This window comes from Mytilus galloprovincialis, chromosome 4 (genome assembly GCF_965363235.1).
Source record: "Mytilus galloprovincialis chromosome 4, xbMytGall1.hap1.1, whole genome shotgun sequence".
In the NCBI taxonomy this organism is placed as follows: Eukaryota; Metazoa; Mollusca; class Bivalvia; order Mytilida; family Mytilidae; genus Mytilus; species Mytilus galloprovincialis.
This window is the reverse complement of record NC_134841.1, coordinates 72,052,994-72,080,879: the sequence shown is the minus strand read 5'-3', so window position 1 is coordinate 72,080,879 and position 27,886 is coordinate 72,052,994. Positions and strand designations below refer to the sequence as shown.

The 27,886-nt window shown below is 31.7% G+C and overlaps 1 protein-coding gene across 1 annotated transcript; it reads right to left on the bottom strand.

Moving 5' to 3' along the window:
* Positions 1–1,118: 1,118 nt before the first annotated feature.
* LOC143072875 (condensin complex subunit 3-like) lies at positions 1,119–27,886 on the bottom strand. Its single transcript, XM_076248007.1, has 23 exons — positions 27,817–27,886; positions 24,812–24,916; positions 23,788–24,012; positions 23,140–23,368; positions 22,575–22,805; positions 21,899–22,091; positions 21,275–21,424; positions 20,328–20,444; positions 19,440–19,653; positions 18,413–18,589; positions 18,009–18,116; positions 17,635–17,754; positions 15,372–15,587; positions 12,341–12,522; positions 11,441–11,615; positions 9,373–9,543; positions 7,459–7,579; positions 6,767–6,883; positions 4,465–6,295; positions 3,373–3,468; positions 2,846–2,932; positions 2,389–2,460; positions 1,119–1,309 (listed from the first exon to the last, which is right to left on the bottom strand). Exons 2-23 carry the CDS (start codon positions 24,908–24,910, stop codon positions 1,279–1,281), a joined length of 4,962 nt encoding a protein of 1,653 aa, XP_076104122.1. The 5' UTR covers positions 24,911–24,916; positions 27,817–27,886; the 3' UTR covers positions 1,119–1,278.

Sequence of the window (27,886 nt, the reverse complement as noted above, 5' to 3'; positions counted from 1 at the left end):
GTGTTTGAGATTTTGCCATTTGATAAAAGGACTTTCTGATTTGAATTTTCCTTGTTTCTGTATTTTTGTAATTTTACCTATTGCTGATCATTTATGTGATTTGAAGTGTCTATTTATCTATTATAATTTTTAACATATTATGCAAATTGTACCCAAATGTGAAAATTGTAATTAAAGGGCGATTACTCCAATAAACAGTCACCAGACCATTTCCTCCATAATGTCATCAAAGATCTTGCCTTGCTGATAATTTTTTCTTATATAAGTTTCTATCTATCATTTATTATTTTTTAATATGTAAGGCAAAACACATAAAATAGGGTAAAAATTGTCATCAAAGGGCAATAACTCTTATAAGGATAGGAATGACAATTTTTACCATGAGACTTAATAGACCACTTTCGAGTTCATCCGTCACCGGAAAAAACTCGTCAATTATACGCGCTTTTATCACCGTCATTTGTGCGTTTTGGGGCGTCGTCACTTCCCTTCCAATGTTGAGCGAGTGGTTGGAAAACTATAATTCTATATTATACGAATTATTCGGCAAATTGAATTCTCAAAATTGACAATCAACACTGCTGTCATTAGGGAATTGTCAGTAAGTACCTACAGAGCAACCATTATTTCTAGTTTATCCTGCACAAAGACGATCACTAAGACGCTTGATGAACGTAAATAGTGCAGGGATACAGGCGACCCCCTCTATCTGGTAAATGACGTCATAAAGGCGTGCATAATTGACAAGTTTTTGCCGGTGACGGATGAACTCGAAAGTGGTCTATTGTAGAACTTGCCTAGCTACTCATTTTTGCAAATAAAAGTTTTTCTCTATCTATTAAAGTTCTAAAGATAATGGACAAAAATAAAATTTGTAATTAAGGACAATAACTTCTATAATAAGTCATTTGACAGTTTGGCCTATATGGACAATTGGTAGAGCTCAACATTCTAAACATTTTTGATGTGTGGGCTTGAAATGAGGTGTTTTTTGTTGTGTTTTTACACTTTCTCTTAAACTACTCTGTCACAAAATATGCTGTGGTTAAGCTAGTTGTATCTGTCCACACAACTCCCCTCTTTCCTTTTTTCAGAAAATATGTTGAAACAATAAAGCACAAGGTTAGAATTATTTAATTTAAAATAATAAAATGTCAGAACTTTTACAAAAAAAAAAATATGAAACACTTGAAATAGACTTGTACGTATAAATTAAGAAAGTTTATATTGATGCTCTGGTATCAATTATATCAAACTCCTGCTGTCATCTAATGCTTATCAATCTGACTGTTTGCTTCTCAGAGTTCTCCTGTACAAATAAATATATGATTTCCATGAATGCATACATTTGCAGTATTTCTAATGTCAACTAAAACATATATGCATATTAGCAGTGTAGAAAAATATAGAAAATATTTGTATGAGGCTGAGAAATGGAGGGAAATGCAAGGCTTAGTTGAGTAATGTTCACCCTGTTCCTAGCAGAGTACCAATGTTTAATATATGAACAGTTAAGTGTTTTTGTTTATCAAAACCTTCAATAATATATCAGGTTCAACGTGGACGAGACCCCCATTCCTTAATTTTAGAAAATTAGTGGTTTTTATTGTTTGTTTTTTTTTTGGTCAATGTTTTCATGAGATTTCTGTTTTGTATTTTTAGCAAGTTTCTAAGGGAAGCAAGTAGATGATTTAAAATGTTGCAAAATTTCAGAGGTTGTTGTTTTTTGCTGTGTAATATATTTATTTTTGTTCATTACTTTGTACACAAATTAGGCTGTTAGTTTTCTAGTTAGAATTGTTTTACATTTGTCATTTCAGGGCCTTTTATAGTTGACAATGGGGTTGGGCTTTACTCATTGTTGAAGGACATACAATGACTTATAGCTGTTAATTTCTGTGTCATTTGGTCTCTTGTAGAGATTTGTCTTATTGGCAATCATGCCACATTCTTTTTATACTCTCTCTGGATTTTTTACTGGCAAAAATTTTCATATTGTACACTGTGTTATAGATTTTTGTTTTTGTTTTTGTTTTATTGAGTAATAATTTAGTCAAATGCCAGACCTGTAAGTCAAAACTTACAAAATAACACTTCTAAGATGAATTATAGAACAAAATCTCATCAACAAAGAAACAATTTTGTATCAGATAGAAGTTTTATCATAATGATGCTTTACTTGATTCAAAGTTTCTTAGGTAATCCATATTTTATTCTTAGAATTCTAAAATCAATAAAGCTATGAGATCAAAAACACTGTATATCAAATTATACACGATGTTGGACCCTGCCTTAGGTATTATAAATCAGTAAACTCACTATGAAGAGTATACTTCCTACTATTCACAAGTCTTTGAAAGTTATCTAATTTGTTTTTTATAAACTTACCTTGATCTAGGCTGATTGGTTTCTGGTACCTTGCTATCTTGTTTGGTTCTTGTTGATTTTCCTTTCTTCTCACTGGAAATTTAGAAAAATATTTAAACCATTTTAAAAACAAATAGAAATCAATGTCTTTTAACAAAATAACAATGAACATTTTTTCCCCCAATATTTTGTTTATTTTTGTTCAAAATACAGGTATATGTACAGTGGTTAGATGTGATACTTATATATATGAGAGCTTTTAACTTATTTTAAGTATATAAATTAAACTGAAAGAAAACGAAAACAAATTCCTAAAAATAATTATACCTATCAACATAACATAATAATTCCCACCATAACAAAGCCTTTAACCTCTTCTTTTTTTAAAGATTATTTTTTCACAACTGTCAGGTCAGATGTGTAAAGAATTTTTAAATAATCATTAATTAATTGCCATTGTCACATTGAAAATTCTTACTTTGAAACTTCCTCTGTAGCCTTCTTAGTTGGTTTTACAGCTGACCTTGTTCCTCTAGATGGAGATTCAAAAACAGTATCCATATCACTAAAATTAGAGAAAAAAAAATAAAAAAAAATGTTAAATCATTTTTATTTTAATACACAATAATGTCAAGACAAAAAAACTAGAGAGTAAATTAAGTATCTCTCTCTTATAATGCCATGATAAAAATACTAAAGAGTAAAATAATATTCTCTCTTCACAAAATGAGACATATTCCAGGCTGCCAGGACACACATATTGGATTTAATACATTTTTAGGTAAAGGTTGGTCGCCCCATCTCAATTTTAAACAACAATTATAGCAATATAAGTAAGATTTTATAATCATACCTATAATATCTGTAAAAATATTATCTAAGAATTTCTGCAAACAAGCCAGGTATAGTCAACTACAGGATCAGTATTCATCATAAACACTTATAACATTCTTTGTCATTTTTAAATATAAGATTACATTTTTTAGCACTATATTTCATCTTTACCTTTCATCCAAAACAGTTTCCAGGTCTTTAGTCATTTTCCTTGACGATTTTATCCTATGATGGGAAACCTTAGCAGGGGAACCACTTTCAGAGTCACTAAAAAATAGATACAGGAATAAATAAACAATCTACTTTTCAATTTACTAAATCTGCAAAATTTGAAAAATGTTAGTTCTCATATAATAGGAATTTACTGAACTTCTTTTACATGGCACTTTAATACAACTGTCATGCAGTTAGTGGCTAAATTGCACAAAATGTAATTACAGGTGCTGTGACTGGTAAATTATTGATTTCAACAGCATTTTATTTATAGTAACTTCATGATGTTTATTGGAATCAGTGCCATTGCTGTCTGATCAATCATATGATTTTACACTAAGCAAAAAGACTGAAAAAAATCAAGGGGAAACAAATTCTCTCCCTCTGTTATAACATGGGTCATAATTTTTCTCTCTATTTTCAATTGTTAAATTTAAGAAAATAACTGCTTCTCTAAAGTTTGAATGTTGAAAATCTATATTCAACTTGGAGAAAATATTGTTAATCTCCGGCAACAGAGTAAGATTTCACATGTACAGCTGTTTGACATTTATAATAGACTTTTTTTATATAGATTAGACCGTTGGTTTTCCCGTTTGAATGGTTTTACACTAGTAATTTTGGGGCCCTTTATAGCTTGTTGTTCGGTGTGAGCCAAGGCTCCGTTTTGAAGGCTGTACATAAGTCTATAATGTTTTTCTTTTATAAATTGTTATTTGGATGGAGAGTTGTCTCATTGGCACTCACACCACATCTTCCTATATCTATTAAATTAATTCAAATAAAACAGTAAATTTCAACTTAATCTTGACCAATTGCTTTCTGTAAGTTCTATTAAAAGAAAAAATAGTTTACTGCTGTTATAATCTGTTATATTTTTGTTGAACATCAAATATATTTTATTGATAAAAGACCCCATGAAAATCTCATATTCTGCTTGACAGATTTAATATATCTATAAAAGTTTCATTTTATTAATATTTCTGATTAACATTTCCATTACTGACAAAAACCTAAAATTAAAATCATAAAGACAACTTTCTACCGTACCTGTCTGCTGCTAGTTCTTGTAATGTAATGGAAGGTTTTTTGATAGACCCTTTCTTCCTGGTATTCCTGGTGCTAGACACAATAGAGGAATCTGTGTCATCATCAGTTATTTTACTTGCTGCAGAACGTCTACTACTAGCTGTAGACTTGACAGAATCGTCATCTGAGGTATCTACTGGCTTTCTTCTTGTCGATCTGGACGAAGATTTAACAGATTCCTCACTGTCTGAAATTAGTGTTTTCCTAGTACCCCTGACTGGTCTTTTAATTGATGAATCAGTTGACATTGTATCTTCATCATCAGACACTGAAGGAGTATTTTTGGCTTTTGTTCTGGTACCTTTAGCTGGTACTTTCTTCCTAGTATTTCTTGGGCTTGATTTCAGAGTTGAATCAGTGGAGGGTAAATCATCATCACCTGCCATTTTCTTTGCACGTCTAATATTTCTGGTGACAGATGTGACAGGAGATTTAGTTGATGGCTCTCCTGACACATTTCTATTGCGTCTGGTGCTTCTGGTGACAGAGATTACAGATGAGTCAGTTGATGGTATATCATCCTCGTCCTCTGATGAGGCAGCCTTTTTATTGACCCTTGGTGATTTTACTGATGAACTAGTTGACAGCTCATCATCAGAGAGTATAGATGATGCCTTTCCTCTTGTACTTCTGCCAGTATTTTTCACTGGGGATGGTGATTTCTTGGCTATACTACTAACTGGTTTAGCAGCATCTTTCTTTTGATCTACTACCCTTCTGCTTCTAACAGAAGCTGGACTCTCTGATGGTTTTTCTTTGCTTTGAATCTTTTTGGCCACTGGAGTTGTGACTGTGGCTGATGGCTGTCCTTTTGTTGGAGTTATTGTTTTAGGAGATTTACCTCTGGTTGCTCTTTCAACTGGAGGTGTTGCTGTGGTTGGTGTCCCAGTTCTGGTATTAGGTTTGCTCTTTATAGGTGTCATTGTTCTCGGAGAGTTGACTTTTGTTGCAGTCTCTTTCCTTGTTGGAGATTTGCCTTTTTGTGGCGTACCTTTCGAAGGTGTTTCTGATCTGGATGGGGATTTTGCAGATTTCCCTCTTACTGGTGATTTTCCTTTGGTAGGAGTTTGTACTCTTTCAGTAGTTTTCTGGCCTCTTGTGGCTGTTCTGCTTTTACCAATACTTTCTGTTGTTGATGGAGATTTTTTAGCTGGTGTAGGCTTTTTGGGTGATTTACCCTGCAAATGTTTTTCTTCTGTAGCTGCTTTTCTTTTGGTAGGTGTTTTTCCTCTAGCAGGTGATTTCTCAACTCTAGCAGGTGAACTCTTTTTAGAGGACTTCCTATGAACTGGGCTATGTTCTTCAGTAGTTGTTTTCCTTTTTGTGGGGGTTCTCCCTCTAGGAGATTTATCTGCTCTAGCTGGAGACTTAGAAGGGGATTCTTTCCTTGCTGGAGATTTCTTAGAAGATGAACTTTTAGGTGATTTGATTTGAACCGGACTTTCTTCATCATCTTTTGTTTTTCTTTTAGTCGGCGTTCTGCCTCTTAATGTAGATTTTTCTGTTTCATTCCCAGAAGATACAGTTTCAGTGTCCTGGTTTTCTTCAGTAGATGCAGCATTTCTGCTCTCTACATCTGTAAGTTTAGATGGTTTCATTGTCTTGGTGGTTTGTCCTTTAAGAGGAGTTACACCTTTGGCAGGTGTTCGTTTAAGACTTTTAGATGGTGTTTTTATTCCTATTAACCTGGGTGTATCTGGCTCTTCCTGAATTTCTGGGAAAACTGGCAATTCTCTTATATCAGCTTCTAATTCTGATGCATCTAATGACTTGGTTGATGTTATTGATTTTACTGAAAAATAGATCAAAAGTTACACTTTAGGAAAGCAAATTGGTTCTGAAAATTAAAGCAAACAAACTTCCATCAAACAACACCATATTGAACAATAAGTTGCAAGTAATGTCATAGACTTTAATAACACTTTATTTAAACATTGCAGGAAATTCCATGCTGAGTGGGTATAATATTAAAATTACTGCAAAATGACTGACTGAATAATCTGAATATCCAATAAAAGAACCACTCAAATTTATATAGTCCTAGATCAAATATCAAATTATTCTTCATAATTAAAGCTGAAAAATATGTAAGGAAAATTATGGACCATAAGTTTACCCTCATATAGACAGATAAGTTTATTGCAGTATACCTCCTACTTCATTAACAAGGAAATAATAGAAAGTTCACATGTGGAAATTTGTAAAAATACATTTTCTAATTTATGATATAAAACTCTGTAATTACAACAAATCAATTATTTACTTCTCTTCAAAGTTCTTGATTCTTGAAACAAGGATCCTTCCAGTTGTTGGGCTGTATCGTTGAGAGCTGAACGGTCAACTGTTGTGTTGGCATCTCCATCTCCTTTCTCCTCCATGGCTATAAAAATATATTAGAAATTATCAAAAAGTTCATTCCCACATATAACATCAAATTAAACTTGCATCCCATACCTAAAAGGAGGAGTGTTCTTTGATAGAATTCAAAGGCAGTCAGACTGTAATAAAATGAAGTATAGTTTTTAGAAAGAAGCTTCTATACTTCATTCTGGCAACGTAACAATTTGAAACAAAATTTATCGACAAACATATGAGAAAATTAACACTGGACAACAATTGACAGTAATAACACACAAATTCCTGTTGAATGAGTTGTGCTAAAACTTAAACAAATTTTTTTTTTCATGTACGACTTATGACTTCGATTATCACTGAACTTGTACACTTTTTTATTTAGAGGCATGCTGAAGCACATCTCCAGGTGCAGGGTTTTCTCGCTGTATTGAAGATCCAAAATTTGGTGGCCTTCTGCTGTTTTCTGCTCTTTGGTCAGGTTGTTGTCTCTTTGACACATTCCCCATTTCCAATTTTACAATTCCTTTGACTTAGAAGGACAAATAAATATTGTCATTTTGGCTTTACAGCCTCTTTTTCATTATTACAAATTTTGATTACCTTCTGTTTGCTCATCAGTGTTATTATCTTCTTCCATGCTTGGGGATTCCTCAGGAAGCAATGAATTAACATAAGCTTTGATCTTTTCTACTGTCTTCAGACATGGGTTGTCCTTTATAACCTTTACAATAAATTAAATATTATTTTCATTTATTATTTTCATTTGGTTTGTCACGAACTCAATTACTTTACCAATTTTGTTTACATTTAAAAGATTTGTTGTACCTTGCATAAAAATCCTGATTGTTTTTGGACCAATCCTGTGACAGAAGCAAAATTCTTAAAACTGGCCTCCACATTTAAGATATATACTAGAACACACCCGCGAAATCGCGGGCATTCAGAGCGTAGTTTAAAGTATGTAAAGTGTTGTTGGAAGAATTTTGTAAAATACAGAATGACTGGAGAATTTCAGCAAAAGTATCATAAGTCATAGGTTATTGGGGACAGGAAAATGTTTTTTTACCCTCCACCTTTATTTCCAAAGTTCCCAATTTTTGGTTTTCTATCAATTTCAATATGAACATACATTTAGTATGTTATGAACATTTATTTAAGTAAGGAGCCTGTAATTCGGTGGTTGTCGTTTGTTTATGTGTTACATATTTGTTTTTCGTTCATTTTTTGTACATAAATAAGGCCGCTAGTTTTCTCGTTTGCATTGTTTTACATTGTCATTTCGGGCCTTTTGAAGCTGAGTATGCGGTATGGGCTTTTCTCTTTGTTGAAGGCCGTACGGTGACCTATAGTTGTTAATGTCTGTGTCATTTTGGTCTCTTGTGGAGAGTTGTCTTAACATGGCAATCATACCACATCTTCTTTTTTTTATGTAATCAATGAATTTTGTAAAAGATTTAATGACTGGAGAATTTCAGAAAAAGTATCAAAAGTTCACATGAATAGTTTTAGCGCTTATCTGTATATTATGAACATTCATTACTATATAAATATTAAAGCGTATTTACTTTCAATTCTAAGTTTACTAATCGATCCATGGTGATCATTGATATAGTATACAGACCCTCTCTATTTAATAAACTCTGTGACCGCCGTGGATAGTAAACTTGAAAATGATGGAAGATAAAATTTTGAAAATACACTTTATTCGTAGTATATGTATGTTCAAAGTATACAGAAAAACGCAAACCGGAAGTCTAATCAGACTTTAAATTTCGTACAATGACGGGACAATATCCGGATGTCTTTTTTCTCGTTTTTCTCCTAAAATAACTCAATCTGAATAATCATATGAATGGATGACAAATGCGACTATGCACTGTACCTATAGGACACAGAGGCGTGTTGATTAATTTATTCTGGAAAGAAGAGAAGCGACACCAAAAATGAGGTCTTCTCGTTTAATAGTATAGATAAACAGAAAATATGACAAGAACTAGCTCACATTGTTGTGCTAAGCATAGCCCTGGCACTCAAAATTCATATTGGAAACAGGAAATAGCTAACCGACAGAATTGAAAAGCCCTTACAAGTTGCAACTGGCAAGCTAATGACTAAATATAATACTTTTCAATAAAAGTTTGACAAATATTTTAAGTTCATTTAAAATATATTGAAAAGTTCAATGAATCAGCAAACTGGAAGTGGGTATCTGACATGTGAAAAGTGTTCACACCTCCTAACTTATCACTTTAAAGCAGCTTGTGGAATATTATGTCATTCTGGTAAGTAAAACTACAGATTTGTGTACAAAAAAATCTATGTTAATTCCACATATTGAAAAATTCATAGAATCGGCAAACAGGAAACAGTGTCAGAAAAATTGTTCACAGATCACAACTTATCACTAACAAGCTGCTGAATCAAATTCTGTTCTGCAATTCCCTCAAATTGTGTTAAATAAACACAAATAATTGTTGGACAAACAGACAGGTTAAAAGCAACATGTATAATTACTTTTGATATCTTCTCAGTTAGCACTGCAATCTCTTTAAGGTTAACAACATTATTAGGTGAGAATTCCAACTGGTTTAAGACTTTGACAAACACCTTGAGAGTATTAGCCTCGGGGTTAGACAGAATTTCATTACATATCGTTATAGCTAAATTGTCATGGCCTGGATTCTCCTACAAATATAAACAAAAAGTTAGTCCTAAAAAGTTGTATTTCACTAAAATCTATGTAAATTATAAACAGAAGGATTTTGCTAAAAATAGTTTATTATTACAATTTATCCTCACATAATTTTTCCTACAATATTCAATGCCATCTTTGTTTATCAAGAAAGAACAGGTGTCACTAAATTAAATTTGTGGTGGATAATGCCAAAGCTATTTAGAGTGAAGTCTAAAAAAATTACACTTTATTAATTTGTGTGCATCCTAAGCACTTTTCGCGATTGACCTTCATCCAGAATGCTCAAACCCAAGGATGTATAAGATCTTAAAACATACAACAAATAGAAGTTTTTAACGACCTTGACTGGCTATACAGCCCTTGTACAGTCGGTATAAAACATAAAGAACTAACTAAAAAGGACCATTAATATAGCCAAATTCATATAAGGTCCACCTTCCATTGGGAAGTTTGATCCATAAACATTAACTTGAATAAGTACCTGTTTTCAATGCAATTGATAAAAAATTCATAAGGGTTCCACGGAACCCAGTGTCTCGCCTACTTTTGCTGTTAATCGCAGACTCAACAAAAATGAGGAAAAACATCATTAAAAATTTCCCTCTCGATACTGTCTTTTGATTGAAAGAAGCTTCAAAGTTTGGTAAAAAATCCAGGATAGTTTATGAATCTAATAAATGTTTTATAAACTTAAACAGCAGACTGTATGTAATGTTAACTGGAAGAAAAACTAAGTCCATTTATAAGTAAAATACGAAAAAAGTGAATTTTTTTTTACAAAATTTACTTCTGAATAATATCTTATGATCAGAAACAAGCTTTTGTCTAAGTTTGGTAGAAATCCAGGATAGTTTAAGAACATTATAAAAATTTTAAAAACTTAAACCACAGAGTGAATGTTTTGTTTCTGGCAAAAAAATTAAGTCCATTTATAAGTAAAATATGGAAAAGTGGAAATTTATTTTTAAAAATTTTTCTTCTTGATACCATCTTATGATCATAAACAAGCTTCTGTCCAAGTTTGGTACAAATCAAGGATAGTTTATGAAAGTTATTAAAATTTTAAAAACTTTAACCACAGAGTGAATGTAATGTTTCCTTGCAGAAAAACTAAGTCCATTTATAAGTAAAATACGGAAAAGTGGAAATTTATTTTTTACAAAATTTTCTTCTTGATACTATCTTATGATCATAAACAAGCTTCTGTCCAAGTTTGGTACAAATCAAGGATAGTTTATGAAAGTTATTAAAATTTTAAAAACTTTAACCACAGAGTGAATGTAATGTTTCCTTGCAGAAAAACTAAGTCCATTTATAAGTAAAATACGGAAAAGTGGAAATTTATTTTTTACAAAATTTTCTTCTTGATACTATCTTATGATCATAAACAAGCTTCTGTCCAAGTTTGGTACAAATCAAGGATAGTTTATGAAAGTTATTAAAATTTTAAAAACTTTAACCACAGAGTGAATGTAATGTTTCCTCGCAGAAAAACTAAGTCCATTTATAAGTAAAATACGGAAAAAATGGAATTTTATTTTTACAAAATTTACTTCTGGATACTTTCTTATGATCATAAACAAGCTTCTGTCCAAGTTTGGTAGAAATTCAGTATAGTTTAAAAAAGTTATTAAAATTTCAAAAACTTTAACCACAGAGTGAATATTTGTGGATGCCGCCGCCGCCGCCGACGGAATGTAGGATCGCTTAGTCTCGCTTTTTCGACTAAAGTCGAAGGCTCGACAAAATACAACTCAATTTATCCTAATCATTTTGATTCATTTTGCACTTTAATATGTTATCGGTAGATTTGATTTTAGTCCCATCATTTAATGGAGAAAAAAAAAAAGATAATTATAATACAATTGTGTTGATTTCTATACATACAGTAGTTTGTTCTTCAGATTTCTGATTTTCCAGTAGCAGTTTTGAGTTTGTCAGTTGTACCAACAATTCAGCGACATTGTCTGGATTGACTTCAGCAAGTGGACTAGATAATGGAGCACTAACTATGGTCTTCAATGTGGGTAGGAAAGCTTCCTCAATCATTTCTTGGTTAGATCTAAAATAAAGAAAATTCATATTTTCCACTATTTTGATATTCATATTTCAAAGTGATTTCTGGTTTTTTTTCATTTTAGTCTGTCAATCAATAGTTTACAATATAAAACCTCTAATATAATCTGTAGCCACTGTAAATTTCCCAATGTCCTCAGTTTGACATGAATTTGTTGCTACATTTTTAGAATTTTATACAGAATGACATAAATACTATCAAACAAGTATATGGACTTTGACAGAGAGTTGTCTCATTGGCACTCATACCACATTTTCTTAAATCTATAGATTGGTAGATATTCTAGTGCTCTGGTGGTTATGTATATTATTTACTCTTGTTTGCATTTTAAATTCAATATACACCAATGCATTAACATAAAGTTAACTGAACTTTGGCCTCTTTATAGAAAAGTTTTCTTTTGTAGCTTTTTGTGTCTCATAATTTTAAATACATATGTTATTTTCGTAACTATAAAAGAACATTTGTATTCTTTCCTATATAAATCAAGAAAAGATATGAAATCCTCGAAAATAAAAGCAATTCTTCAGCATGCTTAATTTAAATATAGGAATTCATTCAACAAGCACTGCCACTGCTTTATAGCTGATATTCCATGCATTACTATTGAGTCTTAAACAGCTTAAATAACCATCAGGTAAATATTGTGTGTATGGTTTTCAACTATATCATTGACGGAGTAATCAAGTATGTAATCTGTATATAAATACCTTCCAGCAAAAGCAAATATTGGCAGAAACGTGCCAAGGCAATGACGAAGGTGTGTATCATCTTCAGTTACTGGGTTATACCATAACAATAATAGGTGAGACAGGATCTTTGAAGATACCACTCTTCCTGACAACATAAGTTTCGACATGCCTTCTGCAGCAATAGTACGTAGTTCAGAGTTCTGAAACAGAATTTTTAAATATCTATATACAGGTTTAGATGAACATAGCTACTAAATATGTTAATAATGGTTGGAATTGTTCAGCACTTGATCATGTTAAATATACCACAAAGTTGAACATACAAAATTACTTATTTTTAGTCTTGCAATATCCAATTCTTTTCTTAAAAAGTTGTATTCAATCAACATGATAGGAGACAGGCTATACTATGCCTACCTGTTAATTCTAATTCTTCTACAGAAAGACCAACTTTCATGTCAGCAAGAACCATTCTAGTACATTTGTCACAAATTGTGTAGGTGTTAGAATGAATCAAAAAATGTTATATGTTACAACTTCTCATTGTCAAGATGTTGAACATTGCATTTGTAAAGTCATAAGGCCAATTAAAATTAATTGAAAGATTTTCATCCCTGCTGCCCCTCAGAAATCATTCGCCCCGAATCGTTTAATTTAAAAAAAATTACAATTTCCAGATTTTGTTCATTTCCGTCACCGGTAATCATAGATAATTTCGTTTCATTCAAAACATTGAGTAATCAAAACACAATGAATAAGTCAACATTTTCTACTGCTCTATGATGACAACATCATCTACCGAGAATAGAGATTGATTAGGAATAATACGCTGTGTCCAAGAAACGCAAATCATGGTAAGTGATTCAGTTAAAAAGTTGACAAACATACGCATTTTATTATAGCATTAAAGCTCTTAGATTTACTCATGGCTGTCGATTTTTGTTGACAACAACAAACACCCTCTGTCATAATACCCCCAAAAAGAAGATGTGGTATGATTGCCCTAATGAAACAACTCTCTACAAGAGACCAAAATGACACAGAAATTAACAACTATTGGTCACAGTACGGCCTTGTAATTATATTTGCACCTTGCATAAGTTAATAAAGCACCAACCCTATTATTTTCAACCCTGTTTTTGAGTTTACATTTTATTCTGAACTCATAACACTTGTGTTGCATACAAATGCATTTGCTTCATTTTATGGGGATTACAAACCATCACTGAGAAAGCAAAATAAAAATTGCATGAAGAACCATGGTTGCCTGTCAGAGACATATTTATTTCAAAATTATAACAAGAGTGCACACGCTGAAATGTCTCGCCTTCTATACTAATCATTTGCTATATATGTCTCTGATATTAAGTTGATAGTCCTAAGTATAAAGCTTTATTATATTACAACTGTCTCATAAACTTAACATTAACCAAGATAACTAAACAAAGACCAATGAACCATGAAAATGAGGTCAAGGTCAGATGAACCATGCCAGGCAGACATGTACAGCTAACAATGCTTCTATACAACATATATAGTCGACCTATTACTTATAGTTTAAGAAAAATAGACCAAAACACAAAAAAATAACACTGTGCAATGAACCGTGAAAATGAGGTCATGGTCAAAAGAAACCTGCGCTACTGACATAAAGATCATAAAATATTTCCATACACCAAATATAGTTGACCTATGGCATATAGTATTAGATAAATAGACCAAAACTCAAAAACTTAACTTTGACCACTGAACCATGAAAATGAGGTCAAGGTCACATGACATCTGCCCGCTAGACATGTACACCTTACAATCATTCCATACAACAAATATAGTAGACCTATTGCATATAGTATGAAAAAAACAGACCAAAACACAAAAATTTAACTATAACCACTGAACCATGAAAATGAGGTCAAGGTCACATGACATCTGCCCGCTAGACATGTACACCTTACAATCATTCCATACAACAAATACAGTAGACCTATTGCATATAGTATGAAAAAAACAGACCAAAACACAAAAATTTAACTATAACCACTGAACCATGAAAATGAGGTCAAGGTCAGATGACACCTGCCAGTTGGACATGTACACCTTACAGTCCTTCCATACACCGAATATACAAGCCCTATTGCTTATAGTATCTGAGATACGGACTTGACCACCAAAACTTAACCTTGTTCACTGATCCATGAAATGAGGTTGAGGTCAAGTGAAAACTGTCTGACAGACATGAGGACCTTGCAAGGTACGCACATATCAAATATAGTTATCCTATTACTTATAATAAGAGAGAATTCAACATTACAAAAAATCTGAACTTTTTTTTCAAGTGGTCACTGAACCATGAAAATGAGGTCAAGGACATTGGACATGTGACTGAAGGAAACTTCGTAACATGAGGCATCTATATACAAAGTATGAAGCATCCAGGTCTTCCACCTTCTAAAATATAAAGCTTTTAAAAAGTTAGCTAACACCGCCGCCGCCGCCGCCGGATCACTATCCCTATGTCGAGCTTTCTGCAACAAAAGTTGCAGGCTCGACAAAAATTATGTACGATTCCTTATACATGATATAAGCTTATTATTACACTTGCAGATATGAAAAACATGTCACAAGAGGGTTTCAAATGAAATAAAATTTAAAAAATAAAATCCTCCCACCAACCCCATTTTTTTCAAAAATTTGGATGAAAATCTACTAATTAATTTTAGTTGACCTTATGTCAAGTAGCATCTTAGGAGTGTAAGAGAACATTTTTTTTTTGGAGAAACAGACAGACAGACAAAATGAATGTAATAAAGAACCATCTCCAAGAGTAGAAAAGTTTTTTTTAATTTTTTAAACCAATAAAGAAATAATTTCGTTGATCTTATTTTACTAAAATCCCTTAAATAGGTATACAGAATGTGCACAAAAATCACAGTAATCATACAAGGCCATCTTGACTAATCATAGGACATAGAAGTGCTGACAGACACACAGAGTGATAACCTCTTATTACACAGAAAGACTTAAAGAATAATTGGTCTTAATCAAATACCTGGCTATCCAAGAAAGCTGTGAGGAATGCTACCAGTTTTGATGCCTGTTCAGAATTATCAGTTGGTTCCTCATAGAGATCACAACTAGTATTGAGTTGTTCTTCAGTAGGCTTCTTACCAGCATGTTTAATAGCTTCTGTACCATGCATGTGTAACAAATCAATCATCACTTTCAGAGAAGTCACTCTGACACATTCAACGTCAATCTGGGAAGCCTGAAAAAGGAAAATTCTATCTTCTTAAAGTCATGGCAAGAAGGATGAACAGTAAAAGAAAAATTTTAAGGAAATACACTTATAAACATATAATTTTTCTGGAGTAATAGAACTTTATCCAAAATTGACAGAAAGAATGCAAGTAATTTGATATTAACCAGAACACATTGGCCACATTGTGGGTCTGTGACTGAATTGATTTTTATAGTATATGTCTATTTTAAGCAAGATTTATGATATCTGTTGAAGTCATGTAGTACATTAGGCGAACAGTTTTCTCAGCTTGCAATAGCTTTCTGTCTGAATCCTCTTCCTTTTTTCCTACTATAAGGGTTTTTTCTGAGTTAACAGAGTGCTCCATTCTGACTCAGATCAATCCATTCAAAATGGAGAATTATGTAAACTTTACTATTGAAGTTAAGTAAGGGAATTAGTTCTTATTTGATTATTTCACTTTTCAAGTCAGAAAACTTATTGATGATTCAACTTGTCAAACTCTTATTATCACTTGTCTTGGTCAGGTTTTCATGAACACCTTCTGGGTAACCTAATTCAGTTAGGTTTGTGACTTTAATTTTGATGCAAAAAAAAAAGTAACTCTGTGTGCTCATGGAGGGAGTGGAAATAAGGGGCATAAAATCTGAAACTGATAGTTATAAGGAAAGCATATCTGGAAATCATTTTGTTTTCCAAAATTATTTCCCCAATTAAATCAAAAGTAATAACTGGCCATAACAAACAACCAGGGCTCACACTACTTCAGAATTATAGGGAGAAGTGACTTCTCTTTTTGAAACTGATAGGGAGTAGTGGTGAGATTTGAAAGAGAAGTGCTCATTCGCGCGGTGCGCTACAATGTTTGGATTTTACAATAGTATAAAGGGCCATATGTAAATAATGTTCTTTTTATATTGTTCAATTCATATCTGAGAAATAAAATTACAATTAAATTAACATTTTAAATTAAAAGTTGTTTAAATTTTACTAAGGTTCTTGTGAGAAACTACCAACTAAATATCTAGCACTAAAAAAAATTTAAAAAATGTAAAGAAATTATAATATATCAATTACAATTTAATTAAAAATTATTTTGTGTATGAAATTCAGTGTTTCTTATAAAAAAATATAAAAGTTATTAAGCTGGGCCATATAATATATTGATCTCAGAGTTAAGCAATTTTAATCAATAGTTTGAAACAATCCATAAAAAAATATAGGGAGTTATATACACCAATCAATTAGATGTAACCAAAAGTCTCTTAATGTGTGTGGAATGCGTAATTTTCCCCTTTGGGATCAATATTCTTCTGTCAACTGTTCCATCCGTGCGTCCGTAGGTATTATTGTAAAAGTACGGATTTCGGTCATAGCTAGCCCGGTTCAGATCCGTAGTTTAGAAATCGGTCAATGGCGGACGAATGCAAGAAAATTTACAAAAATAAACAATGTTTGACAAGTTATTTGGATAGGAACATAACGTTTTTAATGCAATAAATGGATTAAACATTTACTGGAGGCAACTTTTATCACGTTTAAATGAAGTAACAAACTTATTTTGCCGCCGAAATTTAGGTTGATGTACGTTTTCGAATAAGAACTTGCGGAAATGCACGAAGTGATAAAAAGTTGTATTTTTATCAAATAACCTGCTTCACATTGCGAAGACAATGCTTCAACCTCTTTTCTAAAGACAATGAATCGTTTATGTCTGAATTTCTTTAATTATCAATAAAAAATTGATGTTTCATCAACTTGGTTAAAATTGAAAATGTCCGATGACGGAAGCGACTGAAAGCGAGTATTGTCAAGAACAGGGCGACTTGTTTTCACTTTTGGGGGTCGGGGAAAGCGAAGTGACGGTCGGGAAGGCGACTTCTTCGCCCAAGTCGCCTGGTAGCGTGAGCCCTGAAACAACAGCTTTCATACCAAATTAAAAGTAGCACATAAATTTTCCTTGTTTGGAAATTGAAGAAGCGACACAAAAAAACAAGCCTCCTCATTTAGTATTACAGAAGTTATACAATATTTGATACATTTTTTTTTATACCTGCATGAACAGTGGTAGATGTACTAGAACCAGATCTTTATTTAACAGACAACACATCCCTAGTGACCTGACAGCCATGTTTCTTATTCCTGCATCTTCATTCATTATTCCTGGTAATATCTATAATATAAAATTGATATATCTGCAATATAACATTGAACACATTTTAGAGTATTTTCTGAGAAGACATCTTACTTTCAAGAGTGAGAACTTTCTAAAATTTGTATCAGAACAAAACTTTAAAAAAAAAGTGAAGTCAATAAACTGATGACATAAGAATAGTGACTACTTTAGGCCAAGTAAACAATCAATAAACTGACAACTTTGGATCTTGTGCATAATATCAATGAGTCTTAATCTAGCGTTAAACATACCAAAGTCTCTATCAAAGTTTGAAGAGTTGGGTTCAGTGTCTTCAGTGGCAATGCTTCTAACATCTCAGCTACAATGGCCTGACATTTCAGTAATGTTGCAACATCAGTCTACAAATAAAACATTGGACTATCATCAGTATCATATATTATAGTATTATAGTATTAGAAGTAGTCATTTCATGATTTCTTGAATTAAATCTTTGAGAGATGTTTCACTGTCATATTTTTCTAGTACCTTATAATGATTTTACTTAATAGATCAAAGTAAAGCATGGGGAACATTTTTGTTATTATTTCTTAATTTTAAAATAAGCATAACATAACATAATATGAATGCCTTGCAAAATTTTCCTACTGTACAGTACACTCTTGTTCCAAACTGATAATTATTCTCTGTGAAATACCTTTTCTGATTTGACTTCTTCTGTCTGTGGTTCATTATCTTTCAAAACCTTATCCCTTTCTTCATCAAGACCTTTGATTGACTCTTTGATCTCTGCAGCTTTGGAGAAATCTTGACTGCGGATACTCTCATCCATATCTTCCTTTAACTGATTGATTTTAACCCTAATACCAGCAATCTGTTATCCAAAAGAATAATAATCAGAATGATTCATTAGTGTGTTTACTATAAAGCTATAGATATCTTTATGTTTAACTGTAATTATAGACAAACAAGAATGTGTCCTGAGTACACGAATCCCCAATCCGCACTATCATTTTCTATGTTCAGTGGACTATAGAATGGAATAAAATCTCTAATTTGGCAGTAATATTAGAAAGATCATATCATAGGGAACATGTGTACTAAGTTTCAAGTTGATCAGACTTCAACTTTATCATTAACTACCTCGACCAAAAACTTTAACCTGAAGCGGGACAGACGAACGGACGGATGAACTAACTGACGCACAGACCAGAAAACATAATGCCCATAAATGGGTCATAATAAATGGGGAAATTTACTGTAGATAGCAATAACACTGAAATACAACTTCATCCCATTCCTTAAGGTTATTTGAAAAAGAAAAAAATCAGGAGTTGTACACTGCCATTAGATTAAAAGGATTCTGTAAAAATAGGTCACTTATATCTTCTTATTTTTTTGAATTATTGGTGATGACATTCTAACAAAATATGTGTCAGAAAAATAATAATTTTGTTATTTTAATAAATTGGTGAGAGAAAAAAATTACTAACGGCTTGACACTGATTTTTTGATTTCACAGTATCCTATTGGTGTAAACAATAAATATTTTGATGTGTCATTTCTTTAAATGTTTAATTACTTACTTAATTACTTGTACTGCATTGTTTTTAATAGTTCAAATAACTTTTTTTCTACTTGATACAATGATCGTCATTCTTGCACAAACAAAGACAAAACAAATGTTGTCATAACAGAAGCATCGGAAAGATTAAGTATTCTACCTTCAGGTCATTCTGTCGTCTCATTTCCTCGTTGACGTCTTTCTCCACAGTAGTGATTGGTTCACGGATATCTGATATGGTCACTGCCATTTGGTTCACCAAACTATCAGAATAATCTTTTATCTCACACAGTCGAGGAATGATAAATTTTACAAGATTGAAGGCTACATGATCTGCAGTTAACATTGAACTCAATAAGTTCTCCATTGCTTTTCTAAAATGTTGAAAAGAACATAATGAATAAATATCTTAAATATTGTTTTTTTATTGACTTATAAAATTTAATAAACCCCTCCTTATCAATAGCATTTTTTGAATCAGTCTTCATCCCATAAAATTGAAACAGCCATATGACTCAATTTCAAAAAGATAAGTATTTGTATTAAAACCATATTTTTTTTTAATTTTCGTTAATTTTTTTTTTAAAACAAAATCATTTCTATTTTCAAAAAAGATGGTGATTAAGTGACAGTTTAAAAAATACATAAATGTGTGAATCAATTTCATACAAGTGAGTAATTCTATAAAATTTGATAAAAATTTAATTTGTACCGATTAGTTGCATAAAACTAAAAAGTACAAAATCTTATGCTGTAAATGTTCCTAGTGGGTTATCACCATGCCATATTTTAAATCTTATTCATTAATATACTTAGGGACGACATCAAAAGTTCAATGTAGGATAAAAAACTTAATTCACATAGTTTTTTCACTGACCCCACCCCCACCCCCTCTTAACTTAATTTGGGAAAAATTGATTTACCAATAGGGATATATGTATAAATCAATTTTAGATATACAAAACTTGCAGAATTTTAAACCCCCCACCCCCAAACTATTTGATTTAAGTTTTTTATCCTACATCGATCTTTTGATGTTGTCCCTTACCTGGACACTGTATCTGCTAAATCCATGTAAACAGTAATAGCTAACAACTGTTGTATAACAAACTGTTTCTGTAACTGTATATCAATATCATCACAGCCTTTCAAGGTATCAACATATCTAGAAATTTAGAATAACACCATTATAAACATACCATTATGAATATTTAATCTCTTATCCATTTGTTCTTGTATGTGTGTTCTATGTCTCATTATTGTAGATGTTAAATTATAATATCTTTTGTGAATTTGTTTTTTCACATGATGGAAAAATGTACATCTACCTATCTAGCTGAGGACCACCTCTGGGTGAGGGATTTTCTCGCTGCGTTGAAGACCCATTGGTGGCCTTCAGTTGTTGTCTGTTCTTTGGTTGGGTTGTTGTCTCTCTGACAGATTCTGCATTTCCATCCTCAATTTTATTAAACAACTCTCATATGCATGTTGTATAATACTATGAACAATTTTAATACATTTGTTTATGATTCATTTATTTTCTAGAGGATAGTGACTGAAGCCTGACACAGGACATCAAAATGTTCAAGTAAATAAATGAATTGTGGTGCAATTTTTTTTCATCCCAAAACTTTTAGGGAGGATGGAAAGGATTTTTTGACAATGACTTAAATTTAAACAGCTCAGTAACCTTTTTTGAACACAACACACCTTCTATTAGTGACAAAAAATCATGGTAAATTTCAACAAACCAAGTTCAGAAGAATTTTTAAGTTAGAGATCTCAACATATGCAAAGGGCTGACAAATTTGAAAAAGTACAGACTGTAATTTTCACTGTGGAATTTTTTAATGTATGCATTATTCTTTCCAGTAGTGTTAAATATTTATATTCACGGATGACAAAATGATTACTATTAAGTTTTTAAATGATTATAGCTAATGATAAACAAATTTCTATCAAATTTCAAATTGAATATAATACTTTTTCACTCACTCCTTGATATAGTTTGAAAATTCCAAACAATTTGGTAGAACTTTTTCTAAATCAGCATCAAAATCTGTTCCAAGACCATGAATGTGTTTACACAACATATTCCAATACATTACACTTTCTGCATTCAACTTCTCTTGTGGTATCAACACCCTGAATATTACAAAAACATAACAAATAAATATTAGGTCGGAAGTATAGTCTTGGTATTAACTAAAACATTCAGTCAACAAATAAGTCTTAAATTAATACTGGTGCAAGTTTAATACAGGTGAAATTAATAAAAATAATCTAGTTAAAAATGGGCATAACTCAAGAATGGTAAATGATTAACAAAAAAAAAAAAATTGAACTCTGTCTATGTGTTGTGGTCCTTAGCATTGTGTATGCGTTTCATAAAATTTAGATGAGACAAACTTAAGTTAGAATGTGGAAATTAAAATTCAAGAAAAAAAGAGGCAGAACTCTAAAATGATAAGTGACTCATGCCCAAATTCAAACTCTGTCTGCGAATTTTGGTTCTTACCATTGTGTGTGTTTCATAACTTTTAAAGTAAGAGTTCAGAAATGAAATTGGGACGAACAGACAGAAAAACAAACGGAAGGATGGTCAAGGGTAACACTTACTTTTCATTCAAGATATCAAAGTTTTTAATTAATTCTGCAGTTGATGTGTGCTTGAACAATGTGTTGAGAACTAATTCACATGTGCCAGTGGCATACTCTACATCCAGTGCACCAAGGAGCTCCAAAACATTGCCACCAAATGTTCTTAGCCAAGCCTGCAGTAGTTTGGAAGAGCAAGCTTCTTTTACACTCTCTATAGTAAAAGGTAGAATATAAAGAACAAAAAAATATATATATACATAATATGCTATGCAATTGTCATTAATAGTGATGTAAAAATATTACTCATCTCTGTTATAATATGATATGTTACAATGTTACAGAGAGCAAAGTAAGTATTCAAAATTGGCAGCTCAGATTATTTCTAAAGTTACTGTATTTAATAGATATCCATATCATCCTATTTACAAATATATGACTCTTTACAAATGGTTGAAATTTTAGCAACAATTTTTATAAAAATCATATTCATTTATGTCTATGCTTTCTTATAATGTAAGTAGTAGTAGATGATAAGCCACCATCAAATTCTAATAATACTTTAATGATCAAACAAAGCCTGTCCTAATTTTTTAATGAAAGCTTAATTTTTTTAAAAAGTCTTCTTCTTTTTTATGCATGGTCAAAATTAATTTAATTACAGTTTTATTTTTTGTGATTGAAACAAAATACCCACCAACTCTATCTGTGAGACCTTCTTGTAAAAGTCTTTCTCTGTTAGCTATGGACAAAGCCTTGATATGAACTTTTTCACCCAATACATTATAAGCTGTCTTTCTAACTGTATCTTTAACATCTCTTGTTTTCTCTAGGATAGCTGGAAGAGTTTTAGGTGAGGGCGCTATACAGGACATCACAGCACGTCTTACTTCTGGGTTAGGATCTGACTGGATTAAGAATAAGTATGCTGAAATATAATAGTAATAAAATTGAGAATGGAAATGGGTAATATGTCAAAGAGACAACAATCCGACCAAAGAGCAGATAACAGCCAAAGTAATGCAAATTTACAATATTTCTATTTTGTTTTGTTAGGATAAATCAAGATTTTAGCAAAAGTTATTACACAATTACTTTTTGATGTCTCACTTACAGTCTACTTCTAAAATTGAAAATATTGATAATCTATCAAAATAAGTGTATTGTCCCCATTTTTAGCAACCTTTACCAGTGTATTGCTGAATTGCAACAATATACGTGAAATGAGAATATTAATAAATCACTTGTTATCAAAATTTTACCTTTAATAACTGGACAATTTTCATCCTTAGGATCCTGAAGTCTAGCCAACGCCATAACTGCATGAAACCTAACAACAGGTTCTTTATCACGTAATCGTTCAAGCATGCACTGATAGATCTTGTCATATAAGTCATCATCAATCTGGGCATCATCTCCAAGATTGTTCAAAATTTTGTTGATCAGCTGACAGCATCTGAATCTTACTGCTCTTGAATTGACATTATGTGACTGAAAATATAAGTGTGAGATAATTAAAATGTCTTCAAAGATGTTACTTGAAGGATTCAATAGCATGGAAGTTTTAATATATGATAAGACGATTTAATTGGTGCAGTCATGACTGTTTTAATATTCTTTCTTTTCAAAATCATTATAACAAAAATTGGCAAACTGTTTGGCCCTTCATGCTATTTTTTCACTTCTTAAAAAAATTGCCCCTTTTCAAATTCTAAACTTCAATATCTGATGGGTTCTTTTGGAGAAAATAAATAAAAATTTGGGTCTAATCATCGTTGCAACATTTCTGTTTAAATCATAGATTAAATGAATAAAAGTAATTGTAGCTATCCAGTATCCAAAAATAAGAATTCACAGAAAAAAACATCAGTTAGATGGTGTGTTAATGCAGACATAACCAATAAAGTTACCTTTAAAAGAAATTCAAACATGTTTAACAACAATCTGTTCTGTGATACTTCATCCAGTAAAGAGTCATCCTTATCAGTACCAGGCACTTCAGGATCAGGATTAACAGAGGTCACAAACTTGGCGATAAAATCTATTGTCCTCTCTACAACAGGCTCACGTTGAAATACAATCATAGGATACTTCAGATAGTGATTAAAATCACTCCAAAATTTGGAAAACTCAGTCTAAAATGTAAAGAATAATATTCAATAAAGATGTAGATACATGTTGTTTTTGCTAAATGGTACCATACATGTATATATTTCAGAAATATACATGCATTACACTACAATCATATTTTTCAACTAACTTTATAGTTCTTCTTTCTGCCTAACAAAGGGGACTGCAATATTGATATTAAGGATTTCTTGTGCATATATATATATATATTTCATGTATATTTAAGAATTATGACAAGACAAAGCTACAATGTAGTTACATTTTTTCTTTAAAGATTTTTAAGACATCAGGACAAGCCAAATTTTGTTTGACAAGTGTTTCAACAGTAAATTTGTATAGAGAACATGGGGAAGTTGAATTTAAATAATTATACTTCCCAAAGGGTGGTTGTCTTTTAATAACACATGCAAACAATTGAAAGCTATTTTGCTGGGAAAGCCCTTATAAACATGAACAAATGTATTGGTCAATGTAATATGCATGTACATAGAACATAATTTTGCATTGCTGAAAACAAGATATACCTTTCAGCTATCTCAGTTTTTAATAACATTTTTAAAATGAATGCTCTGTTATTTTTTTTGTCTTTTAAATTATTGATTGTTCTGCACAAGAGGATAGCATTAAAAAAAGGTCACCCACTGACAATAAGTTAGCTTGCATTTGGCTACCACAAGATAATAATAACATGAAGTATAATATATCCAAATAACAGGCTAAAGAAAAGGCACAATTCAAATTCTAGAGTGTGTTGTATTATAATTGTAGTCTTTTGTTTGTATATTATATTTTTATTCAGCTTACCTTGTCATACAATTTTTCCATATATTTTAACAGGTTACTGTGACTTTTCATACTGTTCTGACACTGTTCAAACACTTCTTTCATTGTTGGCTGCTTCATGTTGGCCTAAATAAATTTGAAATTGTTACAAAGGCAAAAAATGCAGTTCATTGATAATAAGAAATTAGTCAAAATTTTCAGGTCCAACTGATATGATTTATAAATGAGAGGAATTTGATCTGAGCTTTGTGGAAATAAGCGATACCTTGAATGACCTTATTACACTGTTATTATCCGATAAACACTTGAAATTTTAATATTCGCACATATTGATGACTTTTAAACATTGATTATTAAATAATGTTACATTATAAATGGAATTTATAACTTAAAAACGATTTACAGAGAGCAGTCAAGTTTATAAAGATTATTATAAATATAATGTGTACATCCCACATGGTGAACATTGTGATTATATTGTTAGCCATGTTGGATGTACACACTATATTTATAATGACAGTGTTCTAGGATTATTATACATTTGCAACGTTCCAAGTTGGTACATGTATCATAAATTCACTTTCCCACAAGCTGTCTATCTTTTAAATTTTAGGTTCAGACGTCCCCAACTCGGACATTTTCGTTTTGTCAAGGAGAAGCAGAGAAAAAGGGAATTCATAACAATTCGACTATTGACCGTAATAGCATAGTTTTTATCACAAAATCAGAAAAATTACGGAAACATCATAATGGTTGGCATCTATGTGATATTGGAAGAAGATTTGTTTTAATATATTATTATAGAATGATATGAGCAAATCAGCCCTATTGGCCTAATACGGATAAATCAGCCTATAATAGATGCAATACTGATGACCTTCCACTGTCGATATAAATCAAGAGTTAATATTGCTTTTCAAAACAAAAAAAAGCTGTAATATGGGATGTTCACTTCCGGTTTTGATTTTCTTCATCTAACTTAACTTTAATCATTTAATAACAGTGTTATGAACTTGCTGTATTGACATTGTTATAGATTCTTGGTCTGACAGCTGTACCCGAGACTCGAAGAGACCTTGAAATTATAACAGGGCCAATATATACAGAAACAGCAAGTTAATAACACTATATTATTGACATCTCTGCAGATTTAAGGGTTTCATAGTCCAAATTATTATGACATCTTGAAAGGCTATTATACTTTTTTTCTTTGACACCTTACATCGATGCAGGAAGGTGTCAAAGCAAAAATTTAAAATAGCCTTCCCATAAGTCATAATTATTTAGACTACGTCATAAGTGGATCCAGGGGCAGGGTTCTCACTAGGAATTTTTCATGGTGAGTCCTGGGACTCATCACTTTTAGAAATGGTGAGTCCCAGCAGATTTTGATGAGTCCAGGATGCATGTAATTTTTTGTGTCTCAATATGAAGAAATATGAAGAAATAAAACTAGAACGATGCGTGTTAGATTGATAATTTTTATTATATCTGATAATAAATCATGTTATTGTATCTTGATATTGTTCACTACAACATGTATTACAGGCATTTAAAAGGCACTACAGTACATACACAATAAAGCATTTATTATAAAAGCACTATAGATCATTAATAAAACACAAAGCAGATATATAAAAGCACTACATTTTACTGATATGATTTTGTTGGTCAAGCCAGTATTTATAAGAAATTTCGATTGTATGAACATAGTTCATATTAATTATTATTAATTAATTTTAATTAATTTAATCACTGAGTTAATAATCACTTTGATGTTTGAATCACGATAATCATCATTATATTTAATAAAAGCAAGAAACTATAAAGTGAACTCTGTTCAACATAATGAGCTTGGGTAAATAGTGATTATATTTTAATTATGTTTTATTCGGATTTTCCAAACAATTTTTACCTTTGTTTACGATCGTGATGTTCAACATGCACAATACGAGAAAATTGTTACATCATTCGAAGACAAGTAGAATTATTCTCATCCGTATTTTTTTTTAATCTACACTGTTTTATGACATATTTTAAACACCAAGAGTCATTAACGAAATATTTTATTATTTGCTTTCAAGTTCACATAAATATTTTACTTTCTATGTTTCAATCGATAAGTATGTGATGTTCAACACGTGGAAGTAGTCAAGCATTTCAAATACTCGTAAAATTACAAAATCGATAAAGTTATAGGTAACTTTATCATATTTATTGATCATTTTGAATAGAATTATGAAATTTTAGTATGAAATATGTTTAATTTTTAAAAAATCGTATCAGTCAACAAAAATATTGTTCCGCGCATATCATAAAAATGTCAACTTCCGGTATAGTTTCCTGTCAAAACAAAGTCGGAATCAAGAATCTTCTATGGACAACGATGTGTCTGGGACTCAGGGGATAAAACGAGGACGCGTCCCAGGGACTCACGTGTTTCAAAAATGACGCGTCCAGCTTGAATTCCATGCGTCCAGGACGTGTATACGCGTCTTAGCGAGGAACCCTGCAGGGGGAGGGTTTCTGGGGTTGAAACCCCTTTTTTTGGGGACGATCAATGCATTTGAATGGGGACATATAGTTGGACTCCCCCCCCCCTTTGTCCTGGGTTGGGAACCCTCCCCTTTTTAAAATGGCTGGATCGGCCCCTGGACTAGCGGTTTCATAGATGAAATTCACATCAAAATCAAGGCAAATGACGTGAAATATATGATTTATAGAAACATTAAATTTATATAAATTTAATTTTAATTTATATAAATTTAATTTTATTATTTAGATTAAGCCATGGCTTTAAATCTCCTTGATACAACACTAAACCAGTTTGCATTGAGAGCAAATCTTGTTTTGTAAACACGGCCATATTCAGAAAATATTTGAATTTTCCGTATTTTAGTTTTAACAGGATTTAACATTTAAACAAATTTATGTCCTGAAAACCGGTTTATAATAAAATTCCTTAATGATAAATTATAATTAATAAGTGCATGTCCATAATAACAGGTGTAATTGGCTTTGTTTACCTTTTCCAGCTTTCAAAATTTTGAAAATAAAATGAGCGCCAACAAAACTACTTCCGGATCAAATAAAAAT

Excerpts from the sequence above, each read along its gene's own strand:
- LOC143072875 (XM_076248007.1), bottom strand. The coding sequence starts at position 24,910 with ATGAAGCAGCCAACAATGAAAGAAGTGTTTGAACAGTGTCAGAACAGT. Across the intron at positions 17,755-18,008 it reads AAACTTTGATAGAGACTTTG|ATATTACCAGGAATAATGAA; the intron begins GTATGTTTAACG and ends TTTATATTATAG. Across the intron at positions 12,523-15,371 it reads CAGCTTTCTTGGATAGCCAG|AACTCTGAACTACGTACTAT; the intron begins GTATTTGATTAA and ends ATTCTGTTTCAG.